This window comes from Hypomesus transpacificus, chromosome 8, assembly GCF_021917145.1.
Source record: "Hypomesus transpacificus isolate Combined female chromosome 8, fHypTra1, whole genome shotgun sequence".
NCBI lineage: Eukaryota > Metazoa > Chordata > Actinopteri > Osmeriformes > Osmeridae > Hypomesus > Hypomesus transpacificus.
The window spans coordinates 13,521,822-13,549,269 of record NC_061067.1 but is presented as its reverse complement, the minus strand read 5'-3'; the positions used below and the strand labels follow the sequence as shown (position 1 = coordinate 13,549,269).

The window sequence follows — 27,448 nt, the reverse complement described above, 5'->3', positions numbered from 1 at the left end:
GTAAAACGCTAGCTTTTCAACAAAGCCACCGGTCCTACGTAGGACCGGTGATCGCCCTCTTATTGGCTCTGGTCTGTTTCTTTGTCACGCCCCAGAATTTACATCCAGACCAGCCTGAGGTAGCGTCTATCTCATACTAGTTTAGCTGCGCGCTGCTCTGTGTAGGCTACTTATAAGGAATTACAAAGAAGAACGTTTTGAATTATAACAAGGATATTGAAAATGGACCACGATCGTAAATGCTGTGTTCCAGGCTGTACAGGGAAGGCTAACACTCACAGTCTTCCCAAGGAGCCAAACATTCAACAGGCATGGCTACTGTTGTCTATGAGAAGATCCCGGCGAAGTTCGACACTCAATCATTCATTTGCTCTGAACATTTCACCCAAGACAGTTTTGACAACCTTGGACAATTTCAAGCAGGATATGCTAGGAAGCTGAACCTGGAAAGAGGTGCTGTTCCAACCGTATGCTCATTGCAACCGCAAGCTATGAGGACAGTATGATGTTGTGCTAACAGTTATTAGCAATGCTAACGTTTCCTGTATATAGCATACCAGGTAGAATGCTAAATACGTTTCTACACACATCAAATGACTCTAGCTAGACTAGCTGTAGTCGGCATTAGAAGGGAAGCTTCCGAAAAATAGCCAGAAAACGAACTGCAGTCTGGCTTATTGCTAACGCCTGTCTAGATAATCTATTTGAAAGAACTGGAGAAAGGCAGGTTCTAGATACAGGATACGTTAGCATTGCTAGTAACTGTTACTAGTAACACCTAGACTGTAGGCATGATGTAAACAAGTTTAGCTTGCTAGTTAACGCAAGAGCATAGGTAGAATGTGTGATAATTTAGCCTAGTTTATTGGCAATGGGGCTAACGTTGATTCATGTTCCTGACTGTGTTTCATTCAAATAAATAACCTGTGTAATGAAAATCTACAATTCACGATGCATGTTTGTCCAGATCTTTGTCATGTTATTTTACAGCAACATATGTAGAGCTAGCCTAGCTAGCTAACTGAAGCCGAGTAGAATCACGATATGGTTTGGTTGCTAAGCTGTAGCCTAACCTTCTACCCACCTAAGTCAATCCAGTTTGCTTCAACAACAGAAGTGGAAACAAGTAATGTTATCATTTCAAATGATATATAGTCAATCTGTTGAAAACAGTGTTGTGTAGACACAATAGATTTATTTGCCCGTTTTTATTTCAAGGAGTGCTGCTGTTGGCCGTGTTGCGTTTTTGCTCCCAGCTTCACTCGTTGATAACCAACCAATCAGCGCGCATCTTATCTAAATATTAATGAGCATACCATAAAAGGAGAAAAGCTAGTGTTTTTTCCCGGGAACATTTCAGAGGATCTGTCAGAGGGCATAGAACAGCACCCGGGCCATTTTCAACCCAACCAATGTTACATACCCTATTCGGAGACCTTAAGGAACAGTGTGAAATACCCAAAAAACCCAGTCAATTGCCACTTTAAGATTTAGCTCAATGTAAAGTGCATTACAAATCAAATAATTATTATTATTATAGGGCCATAAATGCTGTGGGTTCGGAGAACCGGACCATGGCAGAAATTAAGAAGAAATGGTCCGATGTAAAACTTTAAATTAAGAAATGAGTGGTGGCGCATCGTAACAGTGATTTTGTCGTTTGTTTGACACCCTCAAGTTTAACATAAGTTATTAAGTGCTAGCGGATTAAACAGAAGGCTATATAGCATTTCCTTTTTTGGGTTTTGGCATTTTGATGTGATCATCTACATTAATGATCAAACTTTTATTTTTATGTTTTTTGAATAGTCATATTCGTCATAAACGTAGTAGTGGTAACTTTATTTTGTAATGTTTGGTGAGTTTCGCACTTTTCAGTTAGAATTCGCCATGTTACAGCGCCAGACAAGACTTTGTGGACGGTCCGCACATTCTCACGTCTGCTCAAAACTTTCCGTGACGGCCCGCACATTCTCACGTCAAGTAAATCTTTATACATCACAAAGTGTGTGTGAAAACCAGCGTATGCAAGTTTTTTGTGCGTACGCGTAGGCTTTTTTGACTCCAAAGGTGGGTTTGGCATAAAAAGAAGGATGGTTATACCAAAAATATCCTGGGGCTGGTTGCACAAGACACCTTAAAGGGGACTGCAAATCCGAGTTTACCTTGTCATAGTTAAATAACGTCAGTTCGGTGGGTAAAATGGACATACAGTGAATTTCAAAGTCCATTGACACCTCTTTCCTATCTAAATCTCACATTTTGAAACTGCTACTGTAAAACGAGCGGTTTCATTTGTGACGTCACAAATGTGGCTCCACCTTTTTTGGCTCTGGTTTGTACCTTTGTCACGCCCAAAAATTTGCTGCGCGCTGCTCTGTGTACTTCCACAGAATTACAAAGAAAATCGTTTTTCAAGGATATTGAAAATGGACTACGGTCGTAAATGCAGTGTTCCATGCTGTACAGGGAATGCTGACACTTTTCAGAGTCTTCCCATGGAACCAAACACTCGACGGGCTGTGATGTTTGTCTATGAGAAGATCCCTGTGCTGTTCGACCCTTAATTACACGTTTGCTCAAACCATTTCACCGGGGACAGTTTTGAAAACCTGGGACAATGTAAAGCAGGATTTGCTATGAAGCTGTTGCTGAAAAGAGGTTCTGTAGAATGATTTTGTCGCTAACAGGCATCTAGCATAGGTAGAATGTGTGATGATTTAGTTTATTGGCAATGGGCCTAACGTTATTTCATGTTCCTGACTGTGTTTCATTCAAATAAATAACCTGTGTTGTCATGTACAATTCACGATACATGTTTGTCCAGGTCTTTGTCAGGTTATTTTTTATTAATTAGCAAGATAGCTAACTGAAGCTGAGTTGAATCACGATAGTTTGGTTGTCAAGCTGTAACGTTACCCACCTAAGTCGATCCAGTTTGCTTCGACAACAGATGTGGAAACAACTAACGTTATCATTTCAAATGATATCTAGTCAATCCAGGGTAGGAAATTAGCATATTTTTTAGGGGGCAAGTTTTGCCCCCACTAACTGAAATCCAGGGACATAAAAAAAGGGCAAACTTTTTTTTTTTTTTAAACTTAAAATGAAATAACATTTACATTTTGTTCAAGATTATAAATATAGTTATTTAGGCTTACAGTATATGAGCAATTGTCATCAAATGGCAATAATAAGACTATTAAGCAGTAGTCTACAGATTCAAAGTGTTTTCTTAGATTTTTTACAAAAAACTGAAAACATAAATCAGACAATCGTATTCAATTAGATTGGTTGTCAACCACAAGATAGCAGTAGGCCTAACTTATGAGGATAGGGGGAAAATCCATCACTGGTTGCACTCTGTCAAACGTTTGCTAAGTTAGCTAACTTGCAAGAAAGCCTTTGTGGCTAACTAGCTAAAGCAAACTAAATAATTACAAAATAATTATTACTAGTTATCACCGTAGGCGCTGACGTGTTGCTTGGTTGCCAGGTGACGAAAGGCCACGATTTCTTAATGTTTTTGCTCCCCTTGATGAAGCAGAAAATTCATCTGTGCTGGATGGACAACGACTTTGGCAAATCGTTGTCCACAAGTTAGACATGTTTTGCATTTTTATTTGTCTATTTCTCGTCGTTGTGTCCCTCTACCCCAAGCCAATCTAGCTTCAATTTTTTTGAAGTGAGTGAATTTCATCTTTGGAACTTGAGATGGTGACGGAGACTGTGTTTGCTTATCCTCATTTCTCCTCACACTCGCAGTCACAGGTCTGATTAAGAAGATTTTTTTTTGTATATATTTTTTTTTAACGTTCGGTGTTAAGCACACGCAACATCAGTTAAGGCGAATTTCAAAACCATTATACGGCAACTGGACCGGGTTATATAGGCTACGATGTTTTTGACAAGTTAATTATCCTTAACTATCCTTATTATGAGAGGAAATTATGGGGGCATTTTTTGCCCCTCGCCTAGTGATATCAGGGGCAAAATCATATTTCTTAGGGGCAGTTTTGCCCTTTGCCCTCGTGTATTTCCGACGCTGAGTCAATTTGTTGAAAACAGTGTTATTTGTACTTTTTATTTCAAGTCTCCAGCTTTGATGTTTCACTGAGTGCTGTTGGCCGTGTTGCGTCTTTGCTCCGTCACTTCATTCATTGTAAACCAACCAATCAGCGCGCAGCTTATCTATATATTCATGAGCATACCATAAAAGGGAGAAAACCTCTCATTTTATTCCAGGGCTATTTCACAGGGTACTTTAGGGCGCATAGAACACTACCCGGGCCATTTTCAGCCCAACCAATGTTACATACCCTATTTGAAGACCTTAAGGAAAAGTGTGAAATACCCTATAAAATCAGTTAATGACCCCTTTAAGTTAATATTTTACTGAAAATCAGAGTTATGGTTTTCTTTATATAAAATCGGTGGCACAAAACACCCTTAAGTCTTCTCATAAAGGTTTTAGGTAACATGTTCCTTTAACTATTAAAGGTTTTCTCCTTATCTTGGTCATAAGGAATCTCTTAAACTGTTGCACAAAAGACCTTATCAACCAAAGTAAGGAAACCTCTGAATTGACCTTGCCCTAATTTTTCTCATTAAATCCATAGTGGCAGCCTGCCCCAGTTTTGTAATTTAGCGTACATGTTTAGAAGATAATAAAAAGATCTCCGTTGTGTTTTGCACCCTTGCAAAGCATCTCTCACTCCCACATTGACTCGTTAGCTAAAGACGATCCTGTAGCTGTTAGCTTTATCTAAATAGCTAAAGTTAGCTCTAGTGCTAAACAAACATTGATCAACCAGTAGTTTATGGTTGACTGTTCCAAGGACACAGCCTTCTCATTGGCTGCTCCACAACTCTGGAATAATTTGCCACTCTTTATAAAAACTGCATTATGATGGTTTTAAATCTCTGTAAGGTAAAATTTTGATTTATAAAGGCAAATGTGCGGAACATAGTACGCAGTACTGTACGCACGCTTTAAATCACAGAAAACATAAGAATTGAAGGTACCTGTGTATCTTTGTCTGAAAGGTTGTTGGCCAGTTCTCTCAGGGTCCAGCAGGCCTCCAGCTGGCTGGGGTTGAGTATGGTCACCTTGGACTGGGCCTGATCCCCCAGACTCAACAGGCCCAGATCCACACTGGGAACACTCAGAGACAGATGAGGGCCCTGGTGTAAATCAACACAACAGTAACACCACAGTTGCTTGACATATAAACAAAAAAAAGGCCAGTGTATTACAGTCTTTAACAGCATGTGCTATAGTGGATGTTTTGGAGAATATCTAATTTGTTACCTTGAAAGTGGCTGTTATGTTGAGAGTGACAGGCTTGTTGTGATTCTTAATTTGACACTGCAAGCTGGTCGCAACTTTACCTGCTCTCCCTCCAGTAAGAACCAGTTCCAGGTCAAAACACTCATTCGCCTCTGGACCACAAAAAGAGACATTACAAGAGATGAGATGGTAAAACCTATTAAGACGTAAAAAATTTCACCCCATGACCAAATAAAAAAGTATTACAACCTAATAATATTATGTGATGGAAAGAGTCACAATTGTTCCTGATATTATGCCTTATCATACCCAATTCTCCATTAGGAGGTATTACTTCCATAATGTGGTAATCAATCTTCCTCTCCCATTTAAAGCTGATCAAGGATTTGCTGTTGTTCCACATCTAACACAAAAAAGTAATAGCAGGATAAAATATATTAGACAACCAAGTAAAATTGTGATGTCCTCAATGTCATTTCTTTTTTTATAAAGATACATTTCTCATTTTCTAAAGGCAATTTTTCTCTTAATGACTAAATCTAGCACACACACGTGCATGCAAATCAACCCCAAAATGGACTTTGGTACAGACAGCGTTTGGCTACCTTAAACTTTCTGTTGATGGTAGTACCAATGAAGAGCTCTCCTGGGATGTGAATTGAATATGGCTCCAAAAAGATTTTAAATGGTTCTGTTGTCCCCTTGACCTCTATCTCCATCACAATGACATCTTTCATTTCAGCTGTTGTATTTAGAGTGCGTGGGGCCCTATAAAACAAGATTTCCTCAAAATACATGTGTATATAAGACAAGCAAACGCTGGCACAATGTTTCTACAGCTAAAAATGATTATATTAGTTTTGCATTAAAGAGAGTCCTGTGTTTTGGTATTTACCAATCATTACTGGGCTCCTTGGACGGATCTGGGATGTCTTTCAAGACCAGGTGGCACACACTATTGTAGTCCTTCAACTGGGAAAAGTACAGAGTCATGACAGAGAAACCTCCCACATGAAGATAAAATCGCTGCTTGTTTTATAATTAACAAGGAAAGTACATCAGATTTGACTTTAGAGTCAATATTCGTATGGATCTGTATTTATATTTTCAGTCCTTTGGAGTTGTCTACCTCTTGAGGGTTGTAGCTTAGCAGGAACTCATGCTCTTGGAGAGGGGCCAGAATACCTGTGGTGGGGCTGACATAAAACCCCAGATCTGTGGCCAGGTGGTAGTGGATGTTGGAGGTGTCAGGGTTCTCCCCAGGAAGCAAAGACTGCAGATTAGGCTTCATTATCTGCCAGTAAAACGGCAGCTCTAGACAACTAGAAGACAGAGACCGAGAGGGAGGGGAGAGAGCCAAACAAGAGAACAAAGCTTTATTCAAACCTTACTCTGTATTTGAATTAGCATACCAGTAAATAAAAGACAAGCATCCTTTTCATACAGAACTCTACTAAAGTGCATCTTGTTTACGTGTTGTTCTTAATGACAAGCTTCTTCTGCTGGACAGAGTGAGGGTTGGCGGGACCGAAGCGAACATGGTGCTCAGCAGTGAGATCACACAGCTCCCCTTGAGCAGGACAATCCTCCTCACCCAGGTCAGACACCAGCTCTAGGAGAACCAGCTGACCCTCACCTGGGACACACACAAAGAGTCAATAACCAGCACTGACACATGGCATACAATAATGATTGACAATGCACACAACAAGAGTTCAAAGATGCAGTTCACCTTCGATGGTGATGTCTTTGACCTGACAGTTGTCACACACAATGGTGAACACTTGGGAGCAGCTCTCCGCAGTGGTGGGAAAGAAAACCACCTGTGACATGACAAACTAGTATTTGAGTGATCAGACACGAGTCTCGGCAGACAAAAATACAACAACCGTGTCTAAGTGGTGGTCACCACCATTATAAACAGTCCAGCGTCACCTCCACCACTGCAGTTTGACCAGGCTGCAGTTCAAAGAGAGAGGGGGTCACTCCAAAGGGGGGCTGCTCAGCAAAGCTGTTTTTTACTACCGACTGGATGAAGAAAAGTGTAAGAAACACAAAGAAATTCTACAGTATACTGTATAATTCAATATGTAATGCCTACATTGACAACATATGTATAGCTCCTGTTGTGCCCTTAATTACATTTGTACAGTATAATTTGGTCTTACTGTATACGGTATAATACAGAGTGAAAGCATACTTTTGAATGTACAGTAGGGGTGTCACGATACCAAAAATTCAGTAGTCGGTGCCAATACCATTAAAATAACACGATTCTCGATGCCAATTTCGATACCATGTTAAAAAAAAAGAGGATTGTCTAAGATTCCATGTAGGCTACTTGAACCATGAACTTCTTTAAAATATTTGAAAAATAGCAAAATGTCCTACAAAGACATACAAAACATGTGCAATAGAGCATCTAGCACAACATAATAAAGTGCAATTAAGCCATTCAGCTAACAAGATGAACATGACATGAGTTTACCTTCTAAGCTATGGGCTAACGTTAAAATTACAGCTAACCTAAACTATGTAGCCTACATAAGCCATTGTAACACACGTGCCCACCATCTCAAACATCATGTAACGTGTATTTTAGTATGACAGATTAAACTAACAGAAAAAGAGAATTCTTTGGATGTATTCAGAATTTTGCCGCGACTTCAACGAACATTGATTTATTTTGTATGATGCCAGATGTTAGCATCGGTGCTGCGCCTCTTCTGGAACTGAATCAGAACTTGCCTTGAATTCTTTAAACAAATCCAGATGACGATCTTTCAGGTGTTTAGCTAAATTGGAAGTATTCCCCCTTGGTCTGAAGACTGCGGTAGCATTTTTTGCATAATGGCTTCTGCGGATTAATTATAACGCCACGGTCATCCGCCTCAAACGCAAACTTTTTTTCATACTTTTTTTGCCTTTCTTGTCAACAAGTCGAAGCGGGGCGATCGCTAAAGCAGCAGTTGTTATCTTGTTTTTCTTTATGTAAACGTCGACTGGAACACTCCTGAAGGCGCAGCACCGATGCTAACATCTGGCATCGGCGCTCACGGTACTTACAGTGCTTAAAAAAAATGGGCATCGTCGGTGTTTTGTTATTTTAGCATCGGAAGGTACCGTAAGTATCGGTTCTCGTGACATCCCTAATGTACAGTATGCCATAACTAAGTAGATTTGATACATTATTATACAACGGTAAGAACAAATTATGGCAAAACATTTACCCGGAGGTTAGAGGTTGGCCATTGGCTCTTGGGCATTATGCAGAAGGTCCCAGCACTGAGCCCCTCGTTGCAGCACAGAAACTCAGCAAACTTCACACCTCCCACCAGACAATAGCCACATTCCAGAACACTGGGCACTAGTCACACACACAAATCAGCAGGATTTATCAATATGCATGAGAAAGTACATTTATGTAAGGAAAATGGCCGACGAGGTGTACAATATCATACAATAATTGAGGAGGCGTTCGCGGAGTACATTATTGTATGATATTGTACACCTCGAAGGGTATTATCCCGCTTATACCATGGACTCTGATATTTCTAGTCCGCTCAGCTCAGAACCAACACCGACTTTTTTTTGGGCTACACTATTAGCCAAAAAGCTAACGTTATGCTAGCAAGATTAGAAGGAAATACCATTGTATACGATTGACAATTAGTAAATATAATTTGATACTATGTTTGACAAAAAGACTAGCTACTTAACCGGCCATGTCATGTCACTGTCCCCAAATCAATATCAATATTTTCACTAACAAATTATCGGCCATAGTCTACTGTCGGCCGCAGCCTGAAGTACGTATTTATAGCAAATGCGATGTGAGATGATCGCTGTGACACAAAGTAGAAGTACATTTAGAGGGGTGGTGTAGCTTACTTCCTGCAGCTTTTTCATGTATTTCTAATGTGGTGTCCGCAGCCAGCTGATGCCAATGCTTGTGGCCCATACTAGATGTAGTATTGCAACAATGCAGCTGATTAACAGGATCTTTTTAATATGGCATGTTTTTATTGCAAAGAAACGTGAATTAATTGCACTCCACAGATTGGCACCAATCAGTGGCGGATCTAGAACATTTTACATGGGGTGGCAAAGGGGGGGCAAGAGGTCTTGGCAGGGTGGCATGGGTAAACGGTACATGGGAATCCCTATATGTGAATGGCTTTAACAAAACAAAAACAAGACCAAGGAGTTTAATGGCCCCAACCAGCCCACCCCCACCAGGGGCCGAGCCATATGTTGAACATTCGGGGCTTAACCCGCACCTAGGACCTAGGTGCTGTTGATGTTATTTAAAATCAGAACTTCACAGTAATGGAAGCGCGCATGGCGCGCAATAATTTGGGGGGGCATTAATTTCAGTTCAAAATAGTTTTTTTTTGCTTTATGTAATATGAACATTACGTTGGACTCATATTGTTATATTTCCGGAAACTACAACCAAAATGTTTACCTTAAAGATTCGGGGCTTTTGAGAAAAACATATTTTTCCCAACCTTGCAGGAACCTAGATTTATGAAGTGACAGATCTTTCTTTTTTTACCTGGCTTTTTCAGTTCCTCCTGGCATCTTTTTCCCGTCCATTTTATTATTTTCGCGTCATCTTCATCTTGCTAAATCCCTCCGAAAGTAAGGGGTAAGGGCTACATAGCCCTAGGACAGAGGTCGCCAACCTGTCGATCGCGATCGACGTGTCGATCTCGGAGACTTTCCCTGTCGATCTCCAAAATAATTTCAGAAATACTGATCTCCGACTAATTCATGAACGCGGAGGATTCTTAAACTGAACGCGCGTTCTCTTGTACCTGGATTTGCATATTGGCCTGTGCGTGTTGCAAAGCAATTCACCGACAGAATAAATGGGCGTTTTTTCCCGAAGACGACCTTTGAGAGACCTGCTATCCCAGGATACCTGTGGGCGTGGTTGCCGTTGGTTTGTTTATTTACCCGGCCGTGTTGTCCACATAGTGTTAGCAAGCATGGCAGAGGCACCACGAAAGAGGGCGAAAAACTACAGTTTCCATCATGAATGGGAGGAGGAATTCATCTTTACCTTGGTAAAAGACAAGAGTGTGTGTATGTTGTGCCACCAGCCACAGGCACTGTCTAAGCGAGGGAATTTGGAGCGGCACCACAACACTAACCATCCGAAATTCAAAGACTGCTATCCACCAAAGAGCGCAATCCGCGCCAAAAAAGTTCAGGAGCTGAAAGTGGAGTTGAAGGCTCAACAGTCGCTTTTCTCACAACCTACGTCTCAAAGTAAGGCTGCAACTGAGGCGTCATTTCGTATTAGCCACATTTTGGCCAAACACAAGAGACCTTTTACAGATGGGGATTTGTTTAAGGAACTATTGACCGTCACCGCAGAGACTGTTTGCAGCACCTTCAAAAACAAAGAGGACATAAAAGCTGCATTCCGTGCTGTGCCTCTTGGTCCTACAACAGTGACACGAAGGATCGAGTTACTGTCGGATAACGTTGGTCAACAGGTGTTGGAGGACTTGTCACTCTGTGAATATTTTTCACTGCAGTTTGATAAATCGCTGGATGTAATGGACACGGCTCAGCTTGTTGTATTTGTCAGAATGGCTTTCCAGGACTTTACAACAAAGGAGGACTTCCTCACTCTTCTCCAATTAAAAGAGAGAACGAGAGGTGAGGATATTTACAACGTTTTTAAAAGCTATGTCCGTGAAAAGAACATCCCCATTCAGAAACTGGTGGCAATCACTACCGATGGGGCACCGGCAATGTGCGGTGTGCACGCTGGTTTTATAGCACTGTGCCGTAATGATCCGGATTTCCCCGACTTCATGAAGTATCACTGTGTGATTCATCAGCAAGCCTTGGCTGGGAAAGTTGTGGACTTTTCTCATGTCATGTCACTGGTGGTCAAAGTGGTAAACTCGATTCGAGCAAAAGCGCTTCAGCATCGCTTATTCAAGGCGTTATTGGATGAGCTCGATTCGGCGTATGGAGACCTGCTTCTGCATGCTGATGTCAGGTGGTTGAGTCGCGGAAAAGTGCTGCAGCGATTTGTTGACTTGCTGCCTGAGATTAAGACGTTTCTGTCGAAAAGGAACGAGGAGCACGAGGAACTTTCAACGGATGCGTGGCTACTGGACCTGGGGTTTCTGACGGACCTAACCGGAAAACTGAACTCGCTCAACCACGAACTCCAGGGAAAAGACCGGCACCTCCTCCACATGATCAGCGCAGTGAATGCGTTCAAGGCCAAACTCTGTGTCTGGACCACGAATCTGAGGAAAGGGACGCTGACACACTTTACAAACCTGGAAAAAATGTCACAGTCCATCAAAGACTCTTCTGACTTTCACCCTGAGCAGTACTGTGTGCACCTGGACAAACTGGCAGCGGAGTTCAGTCGACGTTTTGGTGAGTTAGAAATCATGAAGGATATTGCTGCATTTCTTTCAAACCCATTCCTGCCTATTAATACAGAGGAGGTTGCAGACCAATTCGAGAAAGCATTTGCTTTGCCAAGTGGAGTGGACATGGAGATGCTTGATTTGCAAAATGACATTGAGCTGAAAGCCAGGTCAAGGGACAGTGACTTTTGGGGACTTGTCAGCCGAGAGAAGTTTCCTCTCCTCAGTGCATGTGCACTAAAAGTGAGTGCCTACTTTGGATCGACCTACCTCTGTGAAATGGCATTTTCACAGATGAAAATCACCAAATCCAAGTACAGGAGCCGGCTTACTGACAGACACCTCACAGACTGCCTCAGACTGGCTGTCTCTGCTTATGAGCCAAACTACAAGGCACTCACAGACAGTGTTCAGTCACAGCCATCACACTGACTTGTCACATGAGAAATTTGTCAGTGTTGTGTTGTAACTTCAGTTTATAAATAAAACCGTTCATATCCAGCCTGCTCATTGCAAAAGTGTTTTTTCTTGTTCATATTGTTCACAAAGTGTTTGATTTCATTCAATTACAATAAGGCCAAATATAAAGTTAAGTTGTAAGTTCAGTCTGGAGTCTGTTCTGTCTCTCAACGCCTCAATAGGTAGATCTTCGGGTCACCAAGGCAAAGGTCGGTGATCTTTGGCCTAAAGAGGTTGGTGACCACTGCCCTAGGAAATGGGACGCCACTTGGTTACAGGTACGTCATCTAGAACGTATCGATATCTCCAAAGCAAGTAGTGTTATGCACTGATATTAAACGAAATTCGCTGCTAATGGAGTTTACTTAGAACTGTAGACATGCTAGTTAAAGAAATGCGGGACTGTTGTGCAATTCAGAACTGTAACATTAGCGTACCAAACTAGCGATTTTTAGAAACGTTTCAATTAGGAAAATGGTTGCAAATATATATGTTCATGACTGTATATAACACAAAACAACACTGTCATAATTTTTTTATCAATTAATTAAGCCGATAATATAACATTTATCGGACTCTCTGGATGATTTGGTCGCCATTGTTGCCGGTCGCGCAGTATTCACATAGCCCTAGGTTTCAAGTAAGCTCCCGATCTTACTTGGTTTTAAGGGGTGTATACCCCTTAGTCTTAGCCCTTCCCCTAGCTCCAAAAGAGTATTGGGACACCACTAGCTCTCACGGGAACGCGCAAAACTAAGGGGAAGGGGTAAGGGGAAGGGGTAAGGGGGAGTATTGGGATTCGGTCTAAATCTGCTGTGCCCCAGTAAAATCTAAAGTTTGAGTTTCAACAATTTACTTTATTAGTTAGTGCATTAATTTACATTTACATGTAGTCATTTAGCAGACGCTCTATCCAGAGCGACTTACAGTAAGTACAGGGACAAGTAGGGTGAAGTGCCTTGCCCAAGGACCTTGCCCAAGGACACAATGTAATTTGCCACGGCCGGGAATCGATCTAGCAACCTTCAGATTACTAGTCCGATTCCCTAACCGCTTAGCCATCTGACTCCCTGTTGAGTGATAATCTGACTCCTGACTAAACTGACTCCTAGATTGACGATCCCGGAAAAAATTAACGCAGTATCCCAATCAACGCTTGTAAAAGTGTTTAACCGAAAACACAAACTGATGCACGCAGAATTCCATGTCGCTCTTCTGAGCTTGCCAAATAGCCACTGCAGCACGCACACAGAGGTCCAGGCGTCGGACTCGGCACACAAGTCAGAATTGAGGTAGGCTAAGAAAACATTACTAAACTAAAGATAATTTCTAAATGAAAGGCCTACCAATCATCTTATTTTGACAAACACATTATTATATGAAGCTAAAAAACAGTATTTGCACTCAAATTAATGTCCAAAAAATTTGCGCGCTCGCATTAACTATTGATGTCCCTGCCAAAGCTGATATCAAACATGCGTCCCTGAACTGTTGTACAGTGGGTAAAGCAATGGGGGTTTCTATAGCCTCGTAGTGCATTGTGCGCAGCAAACTTGAAAGAAAAAAGGGATATGAATAGGGGCCTGTGCCCCAGTAGAGTTTTATGTCTAACAATGCCTCTGGTTTAGGGTTGTCTCCATGGCAACAACCTTGGTACACGCACTTGTGTTTGAGAAAGAGAGCATGCGCGACAACTGAAAACTGCACTTTTTAATGCACGGTCTGATCATGCGTTTATTTAAATTAAAACCTAGTGTAGCTTATTAGCGGACTTATCAGTCACATAGCAGTTACAAACTTAACACATATCGTTTTATTCTGTGTGTGAAAAAAACAAAGAGAAAGCAGGCGATCTGCTGGTCCAATTTATGAGCGGGCAGAGCGGCCCATTGGGAATTCTCCCGATTCTCCCAATGGCCACTCTGGGCCTGAGCCCAGTGTTCAAATGAAACAAAACTGTGCATCTTGCAAAAGTCAAAGTATAAAAAGCTAAATGAAAATTCAAAGTACAATATTTGTGTCCGATGCAGTGCAGTATAAGTATACAACAGCAGACAATACTCAAATAGGCCTACTTATTATAGCCTAATTAAAAAACGTATCAATACAGTCCACAAATGACCCATGATCACCCATCTTTTTTAGGAAAGCTTAAGGTGACAGTTGCTTTGCAGCTAACATTTCACAAGCATGTGAGAGTAAGTTGATTTTATAGGGCTGCTTAATCATATAAATGATCAATCTCCCAACTGGCACTGTATTATTGTGTGTTGTAACGTAAGGTCGGCAAAACAGCAACCATCAGTAAACATTATGGATACAAACAAGAGTTTATATTATATATTAAGCTGTTCTTTTGTGGTAGAAATTTTGGTCATATGCATAGATGTATGTGTTGGAAATCTATAAGCTTCTATGTTCATTGGTAAGAGACAGGAAGCGAAGATAATTAAGTTGAGTTCAAAGGAATGTGAGGTGCTGATGGCTCTGTGGGCATTTTATTCTGGGGGGTGGGTGAAGCATCTTATATGGCCTTCTGTCCCCTAGTCAGTGTAAGGGGCTATTGAGGTAGTTGCTCTGAACTTTGGCTAGAAGGACTTTGTCCTGTTTCATTGTTTGTGTTAATTAAAAGTATTGTTTGAAGATGACCACACAAAGGACAGTTGACCATTTGGCTGGCCAACTCCTAGGGCTTTATTATCTACTGCCCTGGAGAGAGACGCCACATCAAAGAACTGTGAGACAATTGGTATGGAAATGTATTGTTTCAAACTGTCACTGAGTTAGTTAGCCAATCACAGAGTTTGCTACATTGATTGATTGACCTTATAGAATGCCATTTGATCTTAAGTTTATATAAGGCAGTGCATGTGTGATAGTTCTCTATCACTCTTGCGAACGATTTGTGACTAGCGCACCCTTCGTAATGACTGATCACAAAGTACTTTGTTTAATCTTATGTAATTGTATAATCTAAATAAGTTGTATTAAAACCGCCATCTTAGACTATTCAAATCTACACAGTCCAGCTAGAATTTTCTTTCACACTTGTCTTTACTAAAATCAAAACTAATCAAATGACAGAGTGCTCCTGCAAATGAAGCTATTTGAATTTAGGCTAACGTAATAGACTCGCTGTTTTTGTTGATGCTGAATCGTCTTTTGCATACATTACATTCTTTACCATTATGTAAATTTAAGATAAACGTGTGTTTAAATTTCACCTGGGGAAACTGACTTCAACTTCAGAGGCTCTGGGACAGCTCAGTTGCTCCAGTCTTTGGCGGGCTGCAGTGCTGAGTCTCACTCAGATTGCCAGTTTAAACAAATCAGAAAAATATTCGGACCAGCTGGCTAAAAGCAGAATTCCCATATTTCTTGAAAGCTGCCCTGCTCTACTTTTTAGATGTAGAATTGACTGTAAAACTCAAAATTATGAACTTTGTGACATGACGTGAAGACATGTTTGCCGGTGTTGCGTCTCAACTGGTTCCCAATTTAACTAATTCCCCAGCTGTGCGTGCACCTATCAGTCTGTCTCTTTTACCAGATTCGTCACAAATTCACCACTCATATTTGCTGCGAAAAATATGAAAGTAGGCCTATGGGCTATGTGCGCTCTACATTAGACAACCATTCGCGACAAAATAAAACATTCGCAGGTTCGCATGAAGTGGGATTCGCACTAGAGCAAAAATACGTGCACACGGGAGTCCGTTGATTTACACCGCAAGCTATACCAGCTCTGAAAAGTTGGCTGAATGGTTAGGTATTTGTTAACTACGTTGGCCTTCAGGTAACATTTTGATTTGGCTTCTTCTGAATCAACTGGTTCCCATAGACACTACCCGAATGTAGGCTACTAATCACGTATTTGGGGTTGTTTGGAGGCAATAGCCGTATTTACCACGACATCAAAGCTCCTTTGACACCACATATTAAATATTCATACTAAGAACGTCGCTGCTACCCCAGACAATACGATCAAAATACGCGTGACACAACATGGAAACATTCGTTTCCTATGCGATTTGTGTAGCCTATGGCTGAGTGTTTCTTCGCTATAGACCTTTTTTGAAACGTAAACAATAACAGATCAGTTTAGAACATAAGGCGCTGAACTACATCCGGCTAGCGCGTTTCCTGCATTATCGCTAGCTACTTTACCATCGAGTTAAACAGATATAGCGCATATTACCATCAATTAACTGGCTGTGAATAGCAGCGATACATCGAATAGTGTCCCCTAACCGACCCACTGGATCGGAACGTTATTTATTTTAGGCTATAATTTATTTTAGGCTGATCTAAAATTGATAGCCTACCTAAGGTAGAGTTAGACGCTTATCTATTCCGATGTCTACATTAGCCTACCAAATAGTATTTGGTAGAGTGCGTTTACAGTCAGCAAAGAGGTTATTGGAGCCTATAAAACTACAACTATTTTTTTATGGCAGTCAACTAACAATGTAGCCTACATATTAAGACAGACACTGCTTAAAAAGACCTAGACCAGCTGTTATGCCTGCATACTAAAAGCAACTGTCGAGGAGGTGTGCAGCGGGTAGGCTATCTGCTGGTTACTTGTTTAACTGCTGTGAAATTGTAGTAATTAATAAACGCACCGATAAATGTTCAACATGATCTGCTGTTTTTACATCACCCACCTGTCATTTCTGAACCCAGTGTATGTCGAGGGTTAAAAAACATTCGCAAAAATACATGCATTGTTATAATGGGTTGCATTACACCGCGAGCTACTGAAGCACATGAATGGAACAGTCACAAATGTATTAAGTACGTTGGCCTTCAGGCAACATGTTGTTTTGGTTCTTCTGGATCAACTAGTTACCGTAGACACTACCCGAATGTAGGCTACTCATCACATATTTGGAGTTGTCTCAAGGCAATAGCCATATTGACCACGATATCACAGACCCTTAAAGACACCACGTATCTTTTGGGGTTACTTGGTTTGGGGTTCATCCAAAACAGCTGGTTACCTGTTAGGGTTACAAATTAGTTCTAGTTATTGGTGTTCGTTGGCATACAAGGTTAGTCTTCTTCAATCTAATTGCATATTAAGGGGTCCCCTATCGTCCAGCTAGCTCAACGCTCGGCAGGAATTTCAGGTCCACTCACTAGCTATAGCTCAACTAGATAACATGGCTAGTTTGCATCTAGCAATCACCGGATCACTACAAACAAAAGGAGTGGAAGAATAATGGACATATTGTACAATAAATATTTTATTGAATGCTGTTGGTTGTCTTGTATATTCTGTTCTATTTACCAAAATCCTTTCTTGTCTTAAATTGAGCAGTTGATGGTGATAATGGTTAGATTTAACTTGCATCAAGTACTACAAATATAAGTGTTGTTAATGTGGTAAATTGTAAGTGGGCTGATGAATAAAAAAACAAGTCTCATTTACTTCAACAGTTGAAGGTTAAACGTTAAGTGGAACAATATAGTCCTCATTAGTCTGCTGTTTGGTATGTACGGGGGGAATGTCCCTGTACTTACTGTAAGTCGCTCTGGATAAGAGCGTCTGCTAAATGACTAAATGTAAATGACTAAATGCAGCCAATCAGAATCAAGTATGCGACGGTCGATTAATTGATCATTAAGAATTTCGTCGATGACATATTTTTTAATCGATAAAACTAATGCGTGTTCTGTTGCGTAGTGTGAGTCTTGAAGGAATGCAATGGATTTCGCTATGTGGCAGCAATTAAACATTTTACCACACAAAGTAAATGTTTGGGAAAAAACACCTTAGGCCCACCTCCATCAGGGACACTGACTGTCTCCCCAACTTCAAGAAAAGGCTCAAGACGCACTTGTTCCGGGAGTACAACGGCACTTAGGAATGCTTGGCTGGACCTGTTGTTAGTTTCCTCCAGGATCACAATGACTCTTATTGAGTGACTTGTTGCTCTTGTAGGTTAGTTATAACGAAGTTAAGTCTGCTGTTAAATATTTTACTATTGATTGTTCTTCTACAGGTACAGTCCTGCACTTTTTTGTGGTTCATGTTGTTTTAATTTGTAACTTGTATAACTGCATACTCTTATGGGTCTTCCCTTTTGGCACTTGTTTAGTTTTTTCACAATGTATGCTTCATGTTTTGGCTGCTTGCAATGTTTGGGACTACCTCGTTGTCATGATCAGTGACCTATGCTCTTTTGTAAAGCTCTCTCTTGGAAGTCGCTTTGGATAAAAGAGTCTGCTAAATGCATAAATGTAAATGTAATGTAAATGTACTCAGTTACCGGTGAGTTTCCATGTATTTCAAAAGTACACATGGAAGAGGTCACAGCGAAGTGTAGCGTGAGACCTTTTTACTTAAAAATGACTTTGTTCACTGCCAACACTGCAAAGCTGAGTATAAATACAACTCCATGACTCAAATGAGGTACCACTTGAAGAACATACAGCCGACCCTGGTTAGTGGCGGTGTATCCTGCTCTCGGTGTTAGCACGGATGCACAACGAGCAGAGAAAATTATCCAACGGATCTGCAAGTCCATCGAGATGGATATGCTACCCTGAAGTATTGTTGAGGGCAAATATTTTCATGAAGCTTTGTTAATTAGCCGGAAAACAAACGAGGGTCAGTTGTGTTTGAGCACCAGCTTCTAGCTGTCGGCTCCGATGCTAGGAGTACAGAAAGAGTTGTTCTTCTTGTAATACAGATCTCAATGCGGAAACACGCTGTGTTTTTTCTATTTTCACTGTATTTTAATATAGCCTATAAATAGTGATTTTTAATATAAAAATGTTAATGATTAATCGAAAATCGATCGTTAATTCTCCCAATGATCGATTAAGACAATTTAATCAAATGCCCATTCCTAGTACTTATGCCACTAATACTCCAAGGCATGTGTCTATATAGCATGCCAGCATTTTTTTCTTACTTGTTCCTAACAAGTGCTGCACCAATGCGTCTTTAATCAGAGGGACCCTGCTTTTTTTGTGTGTGCTTTGAGTATACATTTCTGAACTTTTCAGAAAGGCATTGGTGTCATCACTTGGACTTTTTTCAGTTAACCAATCATGTTGGACAGAGCTAGCTGGCAAACCAAGGTAGCAAACATAATTACATAGCAATAGGATTTTTCTATCCATCCTCTGTGAAATATGGCCAAATGGAAGGACACACTGAAGAAGCATAGCTAGATGTGCCTCCAACCATATAGAAGATATTTACTCAAAACATTGAGAATGCACACTCAACTCCTTTTTTTAAGTGTTTCACTCTTGAGTGGAATACTTTGTTAAGATATTGTTGTCATGCGCTGGGAGTGCTTTTTTGATCAAAAAAAGGATGAAGAGCTCCCCAGTGTCCCACCAAATATTTTCAGCCAGAAAAAAGCTAAATGTGGACACAAGCCTTTAACTGGCAAATCCACTATAGTACTGAAAATGCTGCATTATAATGGTTACTTCTTGTATTTCCTTTACACAAAAGATGTATGTGCCTGATTCTGCAAATTACAGACCAAATATAAATATTTTCCCACTCTGTCATGATTATGTGCCTTAAATGCAATGGATATTGAGTACACTTATATTTAGTGATATTACAGAAACATTTTAGATCAGATGTGTGTAGTGACACTCACATGTGAGTATAGGTGGGGGCCTGCGAGCCTCTATAGGTACCAGGAGTGGGTACTGTGCTTGAGTCTCCACCACCAGGAAGTCTTCAAAGTCTGCCAATGAGTCTGGAGCAAAGCGCACTGTGTACTGGCAGCTCATACCAGGGGCAACAATACCCCCCTCACCAGGAAACCTTCCTGAGGGCAGATAATTAATAGTAAAACATATTTTCATAGATTACTCAAATATGCATAATTTCCTAAACATAATAAGGTTTAGTGTCCTATAGTATTGGATTTTTTTTATGCAGAAAGAACAATACAACTGTAATGAATTTCATTCCAGACAGAGTGCCTCATGTACTAACGCTTTAGCGCCCACTTCAGGCGTATTTGTTTTGCAATTTGCGCGTAAAAGCATGGCGAGGTATGTAGAAACATGCCGCACTGAGGTAACAGCGCAGACTGCCTGTCGCGGGAACTGAAAATGGCAAATTGCGCTTTTCCGTGTTATGCATATGCTTTCACGGGAGCGTCAAGGGGAAAGTGGGAGTTCCCATAAAGGGATGGGAGGGGAAGTGTAAAGTGCGCCTAATTATGTATTCGCGGTTTGTACAAAAAACGCCCGTGAAAGTGCGCCTCTATTTTGCGGTGAAAATTCTGCGCCTCTGAAAAGCTGGTGTAAACCTGGATGCACGCGGGTTCCCTCGCATAAGCCTCCTGGTGAAATGACAGCAGTAATCCGAGCAAGACGAAGACATAGGCCGAAGAGACAATCTGAAAGGATTTTCGCCACAAGCATCACACTTTTTTAGTTGAGTGAACACAAAATCATTATGCGTTACAGATTAAGCAGCCATGCAATACTACAGTTACTGGAATTTGTCATTTTGGTCCAGATTACATTTTGTTTTGTGTCGGTGTGAATTTCCAGCCTTGTATAATATTTAAATTAGCTGTTAACAAGCACATCAATTTTGTTATCACTAACAAAATTGATGTTGAAATTATCTTTGTTTTCGCTGTTTTGACTTTGGTGGCTGATCCATGATAGAAAGGAGGCCCATTCAATTGCGCGTTTAAATGTTCGCAATTTACGGTATAGTGGGCGGAGAAAGGCGCTGATTACCTGATGAACTGCAGGTTTCGTAAATACGACGTAAACTCAAGTATCACAGCGTGCGCAATCTGCGGGTTGGCCATGGCGCCAATAACGCTACGTTTGCAAATGTACGTACATGAGGCCCAGAATGTTTTTAATGACCTAGTCAATATTGTAATTTTTGCGCAACTAATGAGCTACAGGTACCTGTGATATATAAAAACACATTCAATCAGTCTGAATATAGAAAATAAGTCATTCTCCTGTTTTGTGTCACTGTGTGTATGGGTTAAGAGCTACAGTAGGAAAGATTAATCATCATCTGAGGTGAGAAGGACACAAGAATGCAGCCAAGCATGGAACATTTTCCTGTAATGTTTCATTGTTACTGTTATGTATGCAATTGATAGTGTCAATTGCATGCTTTGTGATTCCAATGCATTAGGTGGTGCTCTACTGCACTGGTCCATGGCATTGTTACTGTTGTTCTACTGGCTAGTAAAAAGCAGTTAAAATGGCTACCCATGTCTCTACCTGCGTTCTTGTGTCACTCAGTTAATCACTAGTGTATCATTATATTATATGACAAACATAATAGTTACTAGTAAGTTTAAGACCTATGGCATTGTAGCCAAACTCCCTGGAAGTGGCTAGAAGGTAAAACCTGGTCTTCGATTGTTGCGAAGGATTATTTGAATACTACCATACATTCAGCCAGAACTTTACATACAAAGTAAGACATTTTTAAATAGCACCATTCATCGGCAACTCAATTACTGTTCTGATCTTCTATTCTAAAATAAGTTATCCCATAAGGACCCCACTGCTGAGAGTCAAGAAAACCTCATTGATTCGAAATAAGTTAATAATTGCTTATTAATTATATGATATACGAGTTTGCTTAAATGTACATCACATTTTAGTGACTATTATCAAAAGCCTTTTAAAGCACACTAAAGAGAGAATGAGGAGCCACCAAAATCATTCTGGAGTGTCAGATCTTACAGTCCCAAGATATGGGGGGGTTGCGGAAATCCTACTCCCCTTATACAGTAAGCGACCTTCTGTACAAAATAAATACTGATTGGCTGCATCGTTAAATAGTTGATTCAAGTAGCAGTTGGTGGAGCATAGTTTTTTGGATTGTGAAATTGGTGCAATAGATAATTGGTGCGAGATAATGAGAAACTAGAGAGGGACATTTCTGGGGAAATTGTACCCTATTTTTGTACTCCCTTCGACTGGTTAGCTCCTGCGATTCCCACACAGCAGAAGTGTAGTAGTTAGCTAGCTCTACAATTTACTGAGGCTAGGTCTGAATCTAGGAGCAAAACGGAGCACAGCTGCCAGCTGTAGGTATGCAGGTAGCAATGCTAGTGCTAATTAAAGGGGCGATTTTTTGGGGGGGTATTTCACACTTTTCCTTAAGGTCTCCTAATAGGGTACGTAACATTGGTTGAGTTGAAAATGACCCGGGTGTTGTTCTATGCCCCCTGACAGATCCTCTGAAAAGTTCCCGGGAAAAAACACTAGCTTTTCTCCTTTTATAGTATGCTTATTAATATTTAAATGAGCTGCGGACTGATTGGTTGGTTTTCAACAAGTGAAGTTGAGGAGCAAAAACGCAACACGGCCAACAGCAGCGCTCACTCAAACACCGAAGGTGGAGACTTAAAAAAAAAAAAAACGAGCAAATAAATCTATTGTGTCTACACAACACAGTTTTCAACAGATTCACTACATATCATTTGAAATGATAACGTTAGTTGTTTCCACTTCTGTTGTTGAAGCAAACTGGATTGACTTAGGTGGATAGAACGTTAGGCTACAGCTTAGCAACCAAACCATATCGTTATTCAACTCGGCTTCAGTTAGCTAGCTCTAGATATCTTGCTGAAAAATAACCTGACAAAGATCTGGACAAACATGCATCGTGAATTGTAGATTTACATAACACAGGTTATTTATTTGAATGAAACACAGTCAGGAACATGAAACAACGTTAGCCCCATTGCCAATAAACTAGGCTAAATCATCACACATTCTACCTATGCTCTTATGTTAGCAAGCTAGCATGGCTGATGTTTGTCTATACCGTAGCGTAGAAGATCCCTGTGCAGTTCGACCCTCGACACATTTGCGAGAACCATTTCACCAAGGACGGGTTTGAAAACCTGGGACAATGTAAAGCAGGATATGCTATGAAGCTGTTGCTGAAAAGAGGTGCATTCCGACCTTATGTTCATCACAACCGCAAGTTGTAGTATGATTTTGTCGGTTAAAGTTATTAGCAATGTTAACGTATCCTGTATCTAGCAACTGCCTTTGTCCAGTTCTTTCAAATAGATAATCTGGACAGGCGTTAGCAATAGTCGGTAGAATAGCAAGACTCCTATTCGTTTTCTGGCTACTTTACGGCAGCTTTCCTTCTAATGCCAACTACAGCTAGTCTAGCTAGAGTAATTTGCTAAGTAAGGTATGTTGATGTGTTTAGAAACAGCATTCTACCTATGCTAGATACAGGAGAAGTTAGCATTGCTAATAGGCTAACTGTTAGCGACAAAATCATACTTACAGCTTGCGTTTGTGATGACCATACGGTTGGAACAGCACCTCTTTTACATTTTCCAAGGTTTTCATTCAAAACTGTCATTGGTGAATTGGTTCGAGCAAATGAATAAATGAGTGTTGACATTCACAGTGATCTTCTCATAGACAAACATCAACCATGTCCGTCAAGTTTTTGTTCCGTGGGAAGACTATGACTGTCAGCATTCCCTGTACAGCCTGGAACACTGCATTTACGACCGTGGCCCATTTTCAATATCCTAGAAAAACTTGGAAAACTTTCTTCTTTCAATTTCTGTGGAAGTAGGCTACACAGCCGCACGCAGATAAACTAGTATCTGAGATCTACGCGACCTCCATTTATGTTCCTGGGCCAGGTCCAGGTAAATGTTGGGGCGTGACAAAGAGCCAAAAAAGGTGGAGCCCCGTTGGGACGTCACAGCGGGGAATGTTTTTGAAAGCTATCGTTTCACAGCAGCAGTTACAAATTGTGGAAATATATAGGAAAGAGGCGTCAATGGACTTTGAGGTTCACTGTATGTCTATTTTACACACCAAACTGTCCTTTTTCAATTATGACAAGGTCAAATCGGTTTTGCAATCAATCGCCCTTTTAAAGGCCATATGGCAGGTTTACCACCACTGTCGATTAATGGGTACATAAAGCACTCAAGATATGTATATTGTACAACAAATTAGGGCTGCACGATAAATCGAATTTAATCACGATCACGATTTCGGCTTCCCACGATCAAATCGAGCGATATTTAAAATGCGTCATTCCGTTAATAGAACGCTCCGTATCAAAGTAATTTTTCGCAAAGCCAATCTAGCGCTCCGTAAACCAATAGGTGTGTTCGACATCGGCTGCGGGTGCATGAAACGACCAGCGAGAGTTGCCGCTTGCAGTCGGGGAGGAGTTATAAACGGCTCTGTAAAGTCGGAAAATTTGTCATTTTATGTATTGTGCTACAATGTTAATTTCGTTGACGAAAACTATGACGAAAAATGTTCGTTAACAACCTTTTTCCCATGACTAAAACGAGACTAAGACGTGACGAAAACGGATCTTTGAAAATAAAAACTATGATTAAATATATTATGACTTTCGTTAACGAGACGAGACGAAAATGTTGGTGGTTGACGAAGTCACAATACTTATCTCCTTTTCCCCCCTAAATTTGCATGCACACAACATCATTGCTTGAATGTTGCCGGGTCCTGTACAGTTAGTATCCATAGGCCTACTCTATGGACTGGTTCAATGACTGGTTCAACACTGTATGATGATGGCTCAAGGACAAGGTCAAGCGTCGGTCAAGCGTCGGAAAAAAAGAATGGACATTTGGACATACTTCAAATATATTGAGACGGAAAAGAAAACCCAATGCACCGTGATAACTGGAGATAAATCATGCGGTTTTAAAATCAGTGGGAAAAACACGACGAACCTCAAAAGGCATCTGAAAGCCCACCATCCTGAAGTTCATGCCACGGTAAGTTCGCTAGTAACTCTCAATGATAGCTAGCTAATATTAGCTAGTTATAAGCATATATTAGCAAACGTTGTCAATTTCGAAAGGGGCAGTAGAGTGTATAGGATGTTAACTTGGATAGCTAGCTATTAATTATCGATTGAAGCCTAGCAGCAGTACCCATGCACACCTGTTAGCCTTGGCAATCTTTTTTAAATAACTAACCACGAGCCTCGTGACGAGGTAGCATAGCTAACTTAAACTAGCTATCGATAACTACCTGGCAAGGTTAATCGCATTAATCAAGAAAAAATCAATTAATATGCGATTGGTTTACATATCCTTGTCTATTTGGGCAATTGTTATTATCATTGGCACCACTTTCCACTGTCAAATCTGGCCGTGTAGCTAAATCGGTTGTTTCAGATTGCACAGCAATTCGTATGGAGGATATGTGGTTGATTTAGCTCTAAAGCCAGGAACGCATAGAAGTTGTATTGTTCTATCACATCATTTACATCTTCAAGATCTAGACTTGTTATTCTCTTATATTTTCATAATACTGTTAATTAAGTATTGCCGTAAAATGATTATTTACATCTAATTAATTGGAATACAGCGGTAGGCATATACTAGTGTTTTATGATCAGATTCAACAACTCCAGCTTGAGTAATCCAGATTCAGCTTTAATGCAGGCTTCTCATTTAGACATTTTAGAGTTTACATACGAACTCCTCGTGCTCGCTCTGGTGTTCCCAGCATACATTAGGCTACATACAACATCTCACTAGAGTGCCACATAGTGGCACAACTTAATTGTAACAACTAGGAGATCTGTATATCCTAGACTAATTGTATCCTCATTTTTTTCACCTAGATCCCAGACACAACAAGACCGGAAAGACCAGAAAAACAGCAGCCTGATCCAGAGAATATGGGGTAATCTATTCAAGCGTTTTTCTCCTCAACAGTTAAGTGTAAAGCCGACTCAGCTGAACAACAAAGCAAAGAAGAAGCTATTGCCCAGTGGATTGGACGCACTGGCCTACCTGCCCGTTCGGTTAAGGACGAAGATTTTGTTCAAATGATGCTGACCATTGATAAGAGGTTGACCGTTCCCAAGAAAGCAAAAATAACAAATTTAGTTGATAAACTTTACACTGCCGAAAAGGATAAATTTAAAGACAGACTCGTCACAGCACGCAAAATCACAATTGGGCTGGACATATAGACAAAAAAAGGGCTCACAGCAGCATTCCTTGCCATTAGTGCATGCTACTATTGCACTCAGCAAAACAGGGCAAAACACATACTGCTGAGGCTTGAGCAGATCTCCCACCCACACACTGCAGAGTGTATAAAAACATGTGTTGACCGATGCACAGAGGACTGGGGAATTTCAAAAGAAAAGATTCTGACTGTAATAACAGATAACGGCAGCAACAAGGTTGCAGCATTCAAAAATGAAGATGATGATGAGCCCAGCTCTGAGGATGAAGAACTCCAGAACAGTGATGACGAATCTGAGGAGGGTGATGAAGAGCAAAGGTAAATTATTTTTGTTTGTAGCTGTTTTAGTAGTAGGCTAGATAATGTCTGTCATTGAGCTATGTTTGGTTATAAATGATATGGTGTTATGATGATGTGTGTTAATACATTGTATATTGTGATTGCATTGTGTTGCTCATGGCAATTTCATTTCCCTTGGATGATTAATAAATTGTCTGTCTTATCTATCTAGGCACGGAGCTATAAAGAAGACACCCTGCGTTGTACATACGCTGCAACTCGTGGTGAACATGACCCAGAAGGAACAAAGTGTAAAACGACTCTTTGACAAAGTAAGAGGACTTGTCAGGCTCTTCCGCAAGTCGTCTGTAGCAACTGAGCGACTGCTCCAGCTTTGTGGACTTACTCTGGTCAAAGACTGCGTCACTAGATGGTCCAGCTCATACCAGATGATCTCCCGCCTTCTTGAAGTGAAGGACTCAATTGTCCAGGTTGCTGATGGGATGGACTGGGACTGTCTCCTGCCCAGTGAGTGGCAGAAGCTGGCTGCTCTCAGAGACCTGCTCCTCCCCTTCGCAGAGCATACCAAGATGCTACAGAGCGACACCATGTCCCTATCCCTGGTGGTGCCCGCCCTCTTGGACCTGACTGCTCACATGTCCCAGTTCCACCAGAGCACTGGCTACAGGGACCTAGCTGGCCTGGCACAAAAAATGAAGGCAAACATGGAGCAGCAGCGCTTCAGCTGCTTCCTTGATCCCATGGATTCAAAGTTCTCGCCCCTCGCCACTGCTGCATGCTTCCTTGATCCAACTGTTTCTCCTGAAACCCTCATTGAAAATGAGGACAGCCAAATTCAGGAGCTTCTGAGAAGAGCAGATTACATAGTTCAAACTTTATCACCACAGGAAGAGGAAGATGATGCTCATGAGGAGGAAGAAGAGAGAAGGGAGGCACCAGAGACAGCCCCATCTTCAAAGCGTCCAAGATTTCAGTTCTTCTCAAAAGCAAGTACAAGCCGGCCATTAAG

The 27,448-nt window shown here is 41.0% G+C and overlaps 1 protein-coding gene across 5 annotated transcripts in view; it reads right to left on the bottom strand.

Moving 5' to 3' along the window:
* dlec1 (DLEC1 cilia and flagella associated protein) overlaps positions 1-27,448 on the bottom strand; it is a 136,344-nt gene that overhangs the window by 34,957 nt on the left and 73,939 nt on the right. For 4 of the 5 annotated variants that reach the window (XM_047023451.1, XM_047023449.1, XM_047023450.1 and 1 more), the window contains exons 9-19: positions 19,788-19,961; positions 8,521-8,657; positions 7,226-7,318; positions 7,023-7,113; positions 6,764-6,926; positions 6,420-6,612; positions 6,186-6,262; positions 5,896-6,058; positions 5,600-5,693; positions 5,312-5,442; positions 5,026-5,184 (exon numbers count right to left, since the gene is read on the bottom strand). In XM_047023451.1, the coding sequence (XP_046879407.1) occupies positions 5,026-5,184; positions 5,312-5,442; positions 5,600-5,693; positions 5,896-6,058; positions 6,186-6,262; positions 6,420-6,612; positions 6,764-6,926; positions 7,023-7,113; positions 7,226-7,318; positions 8,521-8,657; positions 19,788-19,961 (1,475 nt within the window). The remainder of the gene's footprint in view (positions 1-5,025; positions 5,185-5,311; positions 5,443-5,599; positions 5,694-5,895; positions 6,059-6,185; positions 6,263-6,419; positions 6,613-6,763; positions 6,927-7,022; positions 7,114-7,225; positions 7,319-8,520; positions 8,658-19,787; positions 19,962-27,448) is intronic. The other variant, XM_047023453.1, reaches the window with a different exon arrangement.